This window comes from Lissotriton vulgaris, chromosome 5 (genome assembly GCF_964263255.1).
Source record: "Lissotriton vulgaris chromosome 5, aLisVul1.2, whole genome shotgun sequence".
Classification (NCBI taxonomy): domain Eukaryota; kingdom Metazoa; phylum Chordata; class Amphibia; order Caudata; family Salamandridae; genus Lissotriton; species Lissotriton vulgaris.
Window position 1 is genome coordinate 404,528,530 of NC_141693.1, and position 12,643 is coordinate 404,541,172.

Below are 12,643 nucleotides of genomic sequence, written 5' to 3' on the forward strand. Positions count from 1 at the left end.
TGCACCATCCCAGCTCAGAACCTGGCTACATGCAAATTAGTCTGTTCCTGTCCCAGTGCATGATGGGAACAGGGCAGACCAAACTACCAAGCCAATTCTTCACCAGAAAGGAGACAAGCTACCGGGGACCGGTTTCTGGCATTTCAGCCGTCATCGGCCCGGCTTGCTTGAATCCTGATGGTGCAATGAGCTAGGGACTCACATCTGAGTATACCCTCCCACACTTAGTGTGGATAAAATAAATTTTGGAAAAGGTGATGGACAGAGTTTCTGAATGATGCAGAATACTCCTACCCAGTCAAGAGATCAGGGCTTGATCCATCACCGTTTTTTAGCTCACTGCACCATCCCAGCTCAGAACCTGGCTACATGCAAATTAGTCTGTTCCTGTCCCAGTGCATGATGGGAACAGGGCAGACCAAACTACCAAGCCAATTCTTCACCAGAAAGGAGACAAGCTACCAGGGACCGGTTTCTGGCATTTCAGCCGTCATCGGCCCGGCTTGCTTGAATCCTGATGGTGCAATGAGCTAGGGACTCACGTCTGAGTATACCCTCCCACACTTAGTGTGGATAAAATCAATTTTGGAAAAGGTGATGGACAGAGTTTCTGAATGATGCAGAATACTCCTACCCAGTCAAGAGATCAGGGCTTGATTCATCACCGTTTTGTAGCTCACTGCACCATCCCAGCTCAGAACCTGGCTACATGCAAATTAGTCTGTTCCTGTCCCAGTGCATGATGGGAACAGGGCAGACCAAACTACCAAGCCAATTCTTCACCAGAAAGGAGACAAGCTACCGGGGACCGGTTTCTGGCATTTCAGCCGTCATCGGCCCGGCTTGCTTGAATCCTGATGGTGCAATGAGCTAGGGACTCACGTCTGAGTATACCCTCCCACACTTAGTGTGGATAAAATCATCTCTAATTATCTACATATTTTAGTTTGAATTTTACATTGTGATGCATTGGAGTCCTGTAAATAAACAAGAATTGGCATACATGGTTTCTCGATTGTGACACCAGAAACAGAGTAGAGATCCCAAGTCTTTGTTGTGCAGCGGCGGCCGACACAGGTAAGTGGGGTGCGGCACGGCGGGGGGGGGAGCCAATTGAATAAGTGTTATTTATTTGATTATACCTATTCCTTCATCTGTCGACTTCCCCCCACTCCCACCCCCCCCTCACCGCGTTGACCTGTGCCAGCCGCCACTGTCGTCATGATGAACCTGTGGCCCTGCTAAACACTCCAGTCACTCACTCACCTTCGTGACAGTCGGTAAAGATGCACCGTGCTCCAGAAGGACTGATGCCACATCCTCGTGACCCTCTCGGGCAGAGAGATGCAGCGGAGTGTAGCCTGAAGTAGTGGCCGCATCTGGCGAGGCTCCCTGCTGCAACAGCTGCTGTACTATGTCAGCCTTCCCCAGACGGGCTGAAATGTGCATTGGTGTTTGGTCATCCTAGAGGAAATAGAGATATGTCTGAGCAAAGGAAAAGAGCCCCAGCTTCACTATATGCACACCACAAAAGACGAAAACAAACAAGTGCAATCACCCGGACCCAACACTAGGTGGCGATCTATGCACAAGATATGAATTCAGCAGCCCACATGCCTCGAACAAATCATTAAACCAGACATCAAGTATACAATGACATGCTTTTAGTTGATTTGTCATCAATTTATGTTACTTAGGGGGAGCATAAACCCACCCATGGAAATAACTTGACACATAAGATACAACTTAGACCATAACACATGATAGACATGAAATAATAAAAGAAGCCAACACATGAAATAACATAACATTAAATTACATAATATAAACGCCTTGCGCCGGTCAATATGAATAGTGCCTATGCAGTATTGCTTTCAGGTTCAAACACATGAACGTCAAATCACTGATAGTTTTCTTATCCATTAAATAAATGCACATGTTGAAATTGGAAAATGCTAATACTTCAGTGAGCTGAAGGAAAACGCATATTGTGTGCATTGATGACTAAAATGACTCCAGGGGCTTCAACCAGGAAACCACTACTAACAGCACCGACTGAAGCTAGAAGTGCTGTTGGCAGTACATACATATTTTTATACACAGAAAAGAAAAATTGGCATTGAAATCACATCATCTGCTCAGACGTATATCTACTTTTCCTCCGCTTTTGATGTGCATTATTCATCATTGCTGGCTGTTGTTGGGTGTCCTCATTCTACACTTTCCTGTGGTTTGCAAGGCAGTGTCAGTCAGGTGCCGGTAGATCATATGGAAGAACTCATCTTCCTGGGAGAGTGTGGCTGAACTCTTCATGTGCTAGATGTTAACATGGATTGTACTTTGAGTCGTTGATTGATGTACATCTACTATGCGCACCCAAAGTTTGCTTTCTTATACACTGTATTGTCCCTTTAAATTCAGCAGCGGCCCGTGCAGGTAAGAGTGAGGGGCGGTGAAGCCGGGTTGGGGGGGGGATTTTACAGACCATGAGGGAAAATTGAATAAATAAATAATTTCCCCTCATTGTCGTCTGTTGAAACGCACCCCCCACCTGGCCCCGCCGCTCTTACCTGCATGGGCCGCAGCTGTTTAAATTCTTGACAGATTTGGTGTGCTGCCTGATCGGCTCTTGCCTTTCGCAACATGCTTAGTATCGGAAGTTCCTAAAAGAGAAGATCTAGTGGTCCCTGCTTTTTCTGTGACCATATGGATGAATTAGGAAGAAACTTCAGCTCAATGAGCAATCCTTGCAAATTCCCACAACTTGAAATCAAGTGGGTGGTCCTTATTTGTGGAGGGGCTTGTGCAAGTTGCAAATGAGAGAATATTTAAGCACCAAGGCGGAATCTCCCAGTGAGCTGAACCACAGATAGCACTGGGCCAGCATAGCTAGGCGCTTTGCCGCCCATGGCGGTCTGTGCCTTTGCCGCCAAGAGCAAGAGCATGGGGGGTGGGGAATGCTGTTGATTATTTTTACGGTTGCCAGCAAACTCATGTATGAGCTGGGGGGGGAATGGGGGCCGTTGCCCCCAAAGCACGTGCTGCCATTGCTACACCACTGCACTGCAACACATGGTAAAGCAAGTTTAAACCAAATATTTAACTGTGTGTGCATTTTCTCTTGGGCACACATTTTTCATGCACAGGGTAGACGCTGGACATCCTCCCTCCGACGCAGGTCCCTATTCACTGTTGCCCTTCGAAATTGCCTGCCGGGTTACATGAAGATTCCTCCACGCCCGCGCTCACCTAAAATTGCTGTCACTAATTGAATAGCCCCTACCGTTTCCTTCATGGGCACCTACACAGACGTTGTGCTAGTCTCCCCCTGCAAACCATTACCAGGGTGCAACTATTGATTGCTTCATGGCATTCTCCTCCCTACAACTATGCAGCACTTAAAAATCCATAACCTGGTCCTGAAAATGACCTGAACTAATCACAGGTCGAAACGCTGTCGACCACCCAGCTCAAGTTTTGGAGCAAGCTCTGTAGCTCAGCAACTTACCTATCTCCTCTAAATTCTTGTAAATGAATTTGAGCCACGAAAAAAGTCTTTGTACATATTGTCACTGTTTCCTGTGCACCGTTTTTTGCTGCGCCGCTCACCTTGTTTTTTCATGCGCACACATGTGGACAAGTTTGTACAGGTTACATCTATTGTAATACAGTGCCGTCACTGATTTTGTTCAAATTATTTCAAATATGGACTGCTCTTTGAATTTGTTGCAATAACCTTTAATTCCTCCCATCTCCTCCTTCTTCGAACTATTGTGCATGCTTTCTGAAACTGTCTTTTATTATTACCTGTTGAGACATTGTTGTTTGGTATATACATTCTATCGAAGACATTGTGTCCCAGGTGATAAGCTACAGTCTCTTTATCCTTCGCCATGGCATGGAATAATGGTGCCATGGTGTGCCTGTTTTGTTTATTACATGCAAGCTGGTTGCTTTGAAGTTGCCAAGTGCTTGTTTTTGTTTGGACTCTACTGCATAACGGGTCTGTGAGCAAGTAAAATAATGTCTCATTTGTGCCTTTTCTGCTTTTAGAATGAAAATAAGAATGAGCTTAAGATCATTATTCTCAGCTTTCCACTGGCTCCATGCAAGCAAGCAAAAATGACTCATGTGACACAGGCGGCTCCTCCGTTTGACCGGACGAGCGTCGCCCCACAGGCCAGAGCTGAAAAATAAAATGGTAATACAGTGAATTTATTACCATTTTATTTTCCAGCAATTGCCCCGTCCTGAACTGTGTGGCAGGACAGGGCGGGACCAGTGCTGCCGTGCCGAGTGGCAGCAGCAGGGAGCTGGGTGCTTTAAAATGCGCATGTCTCTTTGGCCGGCCGTCCTGGTCTGGCCAGGCAGACATGTTCATTTTAAAGTTCTATAACCTAGCTGTCATAGACAGCAAGGTTAGAGAACGCACAGGCTTCCAATGCTCTTAGGAGCGCTAAGAGAGCTTGCTCTAGCCAGTCCTGGCGCTGCTCTCATGCTGTGAGAGCAGCGTCAGGATTGGCAAGTGCAGCTTCCTTGTACTGCTGTAAGCGAGACAAATGGTGGAGGAGGACATTGCTTAGTGCCTTGAGGTAAGTGTGTTATTTTAATTTGTTTGTGCCATGCCCCGTCCTACCACCCTCGGTACATTGCAGCTGCCACACGCGGTTTCTAGAATATGAATCTCTTGCAAGCCTAAACAGCCTATAATAGCCCAGTTCATACCAATACCTATGTGCCTGGCCCTATGCCACGATTCTAAACATTTAACAATTACAGCGAATAAAACCTTGACACACTATCAAGGATCGTTCTTGATCTGATTTTAACTCTGCAGTGCTTATATCTCTTTCCTCTCTATACTAGGGTCTCTTTTAAGTAGGACTATTGCAAACATGCCTCAGATACCCACACTGTCTCATGACTGGTCAAGACAACATTTGCAGGCCCTCACTGATAGAAACAAAGCATCAGCATACCTTAGCTTTAGCTTCCACATGAGCTCCATGTTGAACCAGGTACCGAACAACTTCCGCCTGACCCGCCCTGGCAGCCATATGAAGGGCCGTTTCTCCCCTCTAGAAGAAGTAAAAAAAAATAATAAAGAAAGACACGTTTAGCAATCAACCGCTCTAAATAAAAAGTGCATGTCACTGTTGTAAATTACAAGTCAAAACCATTCATGTTTAAAAGTAATTTTGTTTTTTAATCAACATACTTGTGTTTAGCATTGTTTTGCTACTCATTGTTTCTTCTTTATCAAAGATGACATCACTAACTATGAGGGTCAAGGGTCAAATGTATTGAGGCCTTTTGCAGGTACAAATGTGGCACGGTGTAACCCGGCAACCTACATGGCAGTTAGATATTGGTTCAAAATATCGGACGGCCACCTCCTAGCAACGATTCAGAAGCGGGTCTGTGAATGGCGTACATCCGACCAAAGACTACAAGGGATTGGCAAGCCAGTAACCATTTGAAATCTACAGCATCCATGGAAGGCCACAATCAGTTAGAACAGGAAAATCAAAGCTGGGAGTAGTGCAGCACAATTCTAGACGACCATCTATCATCAGCGGACAGTGCCAGGTTGCCTCTAGAAACATTAAATTTGGCCACTAAGCAAAAGAATGGTAAAGTATCAATTCACCAAAGAGCCAGACATATTTTCCATCTAGATTATTGGAAAGAAGCGCACTCCTACCACTAATGGTGGTGAGCAGCCTGCAAAAGACATTCCCAAGTGTGCCCGCTTACAGCAGGAGGCACAGGCCTTCTGTCACAAGCAGGCCTATGCATCCTGCCAACTGCCCTACTTGTTGTGATCAGCTAAGATTATTTGACTTTGATACCCAGTTAAACTCTCCCACCCTTTTTTATGAGTTAGTTTTAAATGAGCATCTTAGGTGTGCCAAATGTCTATTTCTAGATAACTTGTACAGTGAAAAACTGGACCTCTGCCGAACTGCAAACTGCTGTTGCAATTACAACGCGGACCTGTTATGAAAAACATGGCCTGCGTTTTCAGAACCTTTCAAGCAAAGGCTGGGAAACTGACCAAATAAATGGAATGCTTAAATGCCAGAAAAAAACCTGGAGGCAAACTCTTGAGGCAGCTGTGATTAGCTATGAAGCCAATATTATCTTACGAAAGTTGCTGGAAGGGAACACTGAAGAGGAAACTGGAAACTATGTTAGGAACTGTGGCCTAGTTCCTATGGAAAAGGCATTTGCCCTAGGGGCACTGCACAACACCACTGGGTTACAAATACAGAACATTGAACAATATTACAAAGACAATATAATGCAACAGACTATGGAGAGCATCATGATAACCAATTAACATTTAGCTCCATTTAATTTTTGAGGGATTTCTTTGATGTTCTCCTAATGTACTGATTATTTTCTTTGGTAAGACATCACAACGACTGCTTCCATACACGTGGACAGATCGTAAGACATTGAGGACACTGCCGTGTGGAATCCTGTCCAATGTCTGAGCTTTACAGTGACTACTTAAATATCCAGTTTGTCTTAATACCAGACATCTAATGAACACAAAACTCACAGCACAAAAAAGAGTTGTTGGTGACTAAAACCTGACTAGTGGTGGAGCAACTAGAAGAGATATACCAAAATCAGCAAGGAGTGTGCCAAAGACTACCTTAAAGCCCTGTTCAATCTCGGTTTCATCATATTTTGCAGAGGTACAAATCTGTTAAATTATTATTTGAACAGGAGTATTCGCCGTGATGCAAATATCCGAGGACATGCAATCTTGCCGGCTCTGACTCCACGGATCACCGTGGGCTCGCATTGTAAGTACATTTAGATCAGGATATATGCTCGGGGTCTGCAGCTAGGCAGTACGCTGTAGCAGGAAGTCTGCTCCATGTGGCTTGATTTTATGTTTACGTTAAGTTCGATTTCAGATGGTTCAAGGAATTCTGTGCAAAATGGCCTCCAAAGAAGTATTTTCTATCAGATTTAACTTATACCGTAAACTAATGTTTCATAACAAAATATGATTTCTACTTGTTTCTGGCAAAATATTGTGCTTTCATAAAAGACAATACTCAGCTATTGGTAAAATAAAGATTGCTCACCACATTCGTGGTATTGGGCGACGCTCCGTGGTGCGTGAGCTGCGACACGATGTTCACGTGTCCCATGAAGGCAGCGACATGAATTGGCGTTAGGCCGGACTGAAAGAGAAACAGGCACATCCTGGGTGTTTCGACCTTGTTACAACAATAGGAACAGTGATTGCTTGTTGAAGTAGAATCTTTTGTGCACCAAGCCATAATAATTAATAGCTGACTGAAAGGAAAAATGTATGGCACGGTTTGACACAGAAGTCTTGGCTCAAGCAAGGTGTGCTGCGCCCTGTTTACAATCATAACAGAGAACAGGAGGATAGGAATGAACACAGAGGCAAACGAGTGTGAGGCAGAGGCATGAGGTACAGACTTAAGAAGACAAAACAAGCAAGTGGTCATCTGAAACGTGTACAGTAGACATGAATTTAAACAAACGTGGCAAAAATTTACACATCTCAAAATCTATCTACCGGGTCAAGGGTCAAGCTTTTTGACATTTTCACATAAAGAGAATCACAACTCATTTCCAATAGCTCTGCATATTTCAGGGAGAGCAAAATAGTAAATGGCTTGTGAATAAATATGCCTCTCTCTCTCCAGTATATTTAACTGGTGACGTAGGCATAACCAGGCATTCCACAGACTGATGAGTGAGAACCCAGGCTTGTCCCACTAACAGAAAAGTCCTGGATTAGCTGTGGTGGTTTTAGCGTTTTTTCGGTTACTATTGTCTCACAAGTCCTTGCTCACAAAAGACCGAAGTCTACTCACGTTGGCTTCTGACTTCATTTGAAGTAGAGTTCCCAGGTTTTGGAGATTCACAGGAGTAGGTTTGGAAAGCTACTACAGTCCACATCGCTTCCACTTTTATGGGCGATTACTTACTCACACAGATTTCCTACTAGTTAGAAAATCTGTGTGAGGCAAAATGCGAATTTTCACATTAAACTAGTTTTAATTTATTTCTCCATGATGAAAATATTGTTCCACATACACAAAGCCCTCCCCCTAGATTCCTATAACATTTGGGGGTGTTCCCTACATACTCTATGCTCAAAGCACAGTTACTTTAATCTTTTTAGGAGTAACTTTACTTGTGTGACTAGGCTATGGATCACAAAGCAAAATATTTGTGAATACACCACAGGGGCACATACATTTGGGGGTGATTCACACTTTGCACATGGGAACCCTTAAAAACCACCCTTTCCTTTTGCTAACCCTAAATGTACGATTACAGAAAATCTTCCTCATTTCTACATTTCCACAGCCTAAAGTTCATGTTATGATTCTAAAATGTCACCTATCCTGATTCAGGACACAACATATATAGTCACAAACCTGTTTGTGCAAGCTTGATAAGCACTTAAGTGCATTAAAGTTTTTGGCAGTCCTGCCATTTATATTTATCCCAATTATTCACTCTTTTTCCTTCATTTGCTCCACTTCTAACGTCTGCTGCATCAATAGCATTTTAGCCCCCCTGCCATTTACATAAAAATGTGAAACAAGGCACATTTGGATTCTCTACCATACATGTCCTTTGCTTATCAGTTCTACTAGGTGCTATATTATGGTAATGTTTAATGTATTTCCCTAGGTTCTGATATGGTTTCTCAACCTCTGACTAATTTTGAACCTTCTCATTATATCCCATGCTCATTTATTATAATGAATTGCATTCCAAAATGTATCTTTTCTGACATATGGTTCGTGTCAATCATGATCAGGGACACTGCTTAAATGTATAATTGGTTCCCATATCCAACCAAAATGTGGTAGGTCCTTCCCACTGCATGGCAATGTGTCCTGTTGCCACCTTGTGCAGCTCAATCCTGTCCCAACTTCCAAATCAATCCTAACCCGATATGGGGGCTGCTCAAGGGGGCTTATAAAAAAAGTCAGCTTAATTGACAAAGAGAGGGCCATACACTCAAACACCAGAAGCCATGCAGATGGAATATTTGTGTTCATCTGGGCATAACGTTCATGAAAGCAAATACAATTCTTAATCTGCCAGTCAACAATGTACACAACCCATGAACTCAATTTTATCAAACGCAAGAAGCCACTTTCTAAATACAATTTAGATTAACTAAACGGGTTTGACATTAAACTGCAAAAACCCTGTCAACCTAGTCAACACCAGCTCTCTGGTCAGCCGGGGGTCAGGACACTCATTTACAATGGGAAGTGGTGGCGGGGAGGGTGGGTGTCGGGTGAAGCAGGTGTACAATTCTTTGCGGTTAAAGTTTAAAATAGGACTTTCAAAAGTTGTAAATAAAATGGTAATTTGTGTATCTGGCACTATAGACTTCCCACCACCAACAAAAAAGCAAAAAATTCTAAATCATCATAGCCACTCAATACAGAGCATCACTGTGGTTAACGAGAAACTGCGCCCTAAAACTGCCCACAGTTAGACGGTGTTCCTATATGTCTAAAGAAAGCACAGAAGTCCCACATATATTTGTGCAATAACGAAGTGCGAGTTACAAAAAGGAAAGGGCACACACAGTGAAAGAAGAAAGTGAGCATGCTTTTTTTCCCTCGAACATGCACTAGAATGCACACATTTGTGAAGGTTCGAATAAATCTAATTACGTTTTTTAACTTAATTTTTCAATGTTATCAAACCGTAATAAATAGAGCAGTGACAAATATTAATTAGAGTTTTAGTTATACAGTGTAACTAGTTTAGTTAAAACTTTAGTTCCAAAACGTGGACTGGACACAGACAATGCGTTATGCATGCAGCCATCTTTCTTGCAGGAGAGATTCGGTCTGGAGGGAGGGCTGCTCAAGTCCGACAGAAAATGATCCTGTTTGTTTAGGGATTATCACCTCGGATAGAGTTCAAAGGGAGAATGTGGGAGTGTTTCCTTCCGTTCTAGACATCTGCCTTTAAAATGATTTCTAGATTAAACGAACAGCTAATACAGTTCTCCCATCAAAGTGAACTACAAAGCGCCCCACATCTAAAGGATGTCTGGGGGAGACATTTTCCTTAAGCAGGATGCACTTGAAGTCTAGCCATGAATATGGACCACAAAGCCTGGTAATGCATGCTTTCTTGTAAAGCTCTTGACGCACAGAAGCAGTTACATTTACCAGGAGGAGCTAATGGAAGCAGTCACGGGGTGCAATTAATGCAGGGTTCTGACAATCAACCATCAAGAAAGTGAGAATATAAATGTTAATGACTTTAGCTATTCCAATGTTGTTTTCACTTAAATGGATCCGGTGCATCAAAATAACTCTTTACATAAGGGTGGAAGAGTTCACGATGGTACAACTACAGGGTAAGTTTGGTACCAGAGGCGGCCACAGCACAAGAGATGACGTAATAGGTTTAATAATGTTTAATAATGTATTATTCATTAGTCTGTCGGCTTCCCACCCCCCAACGCGTCCTGCCCTGCCCACTGCTCCACCGCGCTTACCTGTTCAAGGCCGCACCTGTTGGGTACTTGCTCCGAAAGTCCCCCCAAAAAGGGTTGGCTGGCAAATCGGGCAACCCGGCAGTGCTCAAAGGGTTGGTCAGACAGGTCAGAGTGTGGGCTCATTGGAGACCTGAACTTCCACCTCGGCAACCCCAGTGATCCCAACGCCACCATCGAACTTAAACAACTCGTCACCACACCAACCCACAGAGCAGGACACACCCTCGACCCCATCTTCATGGCAGGAAACAACATCCATTTCAGCCACACAACACAACCGCCATGGACTGACCACCACTGTGGCACTTCGCGTCGACAAACCCAAGGCATCCAAACCAGCCCCACGCCCACCACGAAGGAACTGGAGCAAGGTTACCAATGAGCAACTAAACTCCACCCTCACCTGAGACAACCACACCAGGACATCCGGCGCAAACACTGCAGCCAGAGGACCCCATACTTGGATCTCCAACTATGCAGACAAGCTTGCCCCGCTACGCAACCACGACAAACTGCACCCCAAGAAAGCCAGCTGGTTCACCACTGACCTCCAAGAAGCCAGGCGCACCTGCAGATGCCTGGAAAAGAATTTGAGAAACACCAAGACAACCGAAAACTACTCCACCTATAAGTACGCCATGACAGATTACCACAACCAAATCAGAACCACCAAAAGGAACTTCATCCACAACAATATTCTCGCCAACTCCGCCAACTCCAAGGAACTCTTCAGTGTCATTCAGGAATTCACCAACCCACGCAGCGAAGCCACAGACATCACCCCGTACCAAGACCTTTGCAACACACTTGGAAAGTATTCCACCTCAAGATCAAAAACCGCTCCAACTTCATTGACCACCCACCAGATGCCACAGCCAGACCCCGCTCCTCAGAGACACCAGCCAGCCCACCATCTCCAACTGGAAAACTATCACGACCGAAGACACCGCCTCGACAATGAAAGGCATCCACTTGGTGCCCCCACCCCTGCTCCCTCACATGTACCACAGAGCCACGGCCGCCATCACACCCGAACTACAATGCACCATCAATATCGCCTTCAAACAGGCACCTTCCCAGACGACTGGAAGCGCACAGAAGTCAGGCCCCTGTTCAAGAAGCCCACAGCTGACCTCACCGACTTCAAGAAATACCGGCCCATCTCGCCCCTCCCCTTCGCAGCCAAAGTTGTAGAGAAAACACTCTACAGGGAACTGACACAATTCATCAAGGAGAACGCATTCCTCGACCCGTCCTAATCCGGCCCTAGAAGCAACTACAGCACCCAGACCACCCTACTCACCGGCACAGACAACATCTGCACCCTCCTGGATGAAGGCAACTCCACAGCTCTCATCCTACTTGACCTATCAGCGGCCTTCGAAACCATCTTCCGCCGCACACTAGTCGCCAGTCTACACAACACTGGTATACAAGGAACTGCCCTGGACTTTATCCGATCATTCCTCACCGGAAGAAGCCAAAGGATCAGACTGCCACCCTTTCTCTCCGATCCCACGAAAATCACCTGCGGAGTCCCACAGGGGTCATCACTGAGCCCGACCCTCTCCAACATCTACATGGCCCCCCCTCGCAGCCATCGTCCGACTACACGGCCTCAACATAGTATCCTACGCCGACGACTCCCAGCTCATCCTCTCCATCACCAAAGACCCCACCAATGCCAAACTCAACTTCCAGAAAGGAATGCAAGATGTTGCAGTCTGGATGAAAAGGCAGCTGCCTGAAGCTCAACGTGGAGAAAACTGAAGTCCTCGTCCTTGTACCACTCCTTCAGCATGAGACAACACCTGGTGGCCGACCACCCTCGGAAGCCCACCCACCCCCTCAGACCACGCCATAAATCTCGGCATCGTACTCGACTCATCACTCACCATGAACAGACAGGTCAACGTCCTCACCTCCAGCTGCTTAAACACCCTCCTCAAGACCTTCAAACGAATCCCCCCTGAGTCAAGGAAGACAGTCACCCACACACTTATCACCAGCAGACTGGGCTATGGAAACGCACTCTACGCTGGCATCAACAAGTCCCTGCTCCGCAAACTCCAGACAATACAGAACACTGCCACCCGACTC

At 45.2% G+C, this 12,643-nt stretch overlaps 1 protein-coding gene across 9 annotated transcripts in view; it reads right to left on the reverse strand.

The window, feature by feature from the left end:
* ANK3 (ankyrin 3) overlaps nt 1–12,643 on the reverse strand; it is a 2,005,091-nt gene that overhangs the window by 473,675 nt on the left and 1,518,773 nt on the right. For all 9 annotated transcript variants that reach the window (XM_086921764.1, XM_086921763.1, XM_086921757.1 and 6 more), the window contains 3 exons: nt 7,107–7,205; nt 4,980–5,078; nt 1,267–1,464 (listed from right to left, as the gene is read on the reverse strand). In XM_086921764.1, the coding sequence (XP_086777890.1) occupies nt 1,267–1,464; nt 4,980–5,078; nt 7,107–7,205 (396 nt within the window). The remainder of the gene's footprint in view (nt 1–1,266; nt 1,465–4,979; nt 5,079–7,106; nt 7,206–12,643) is intronic.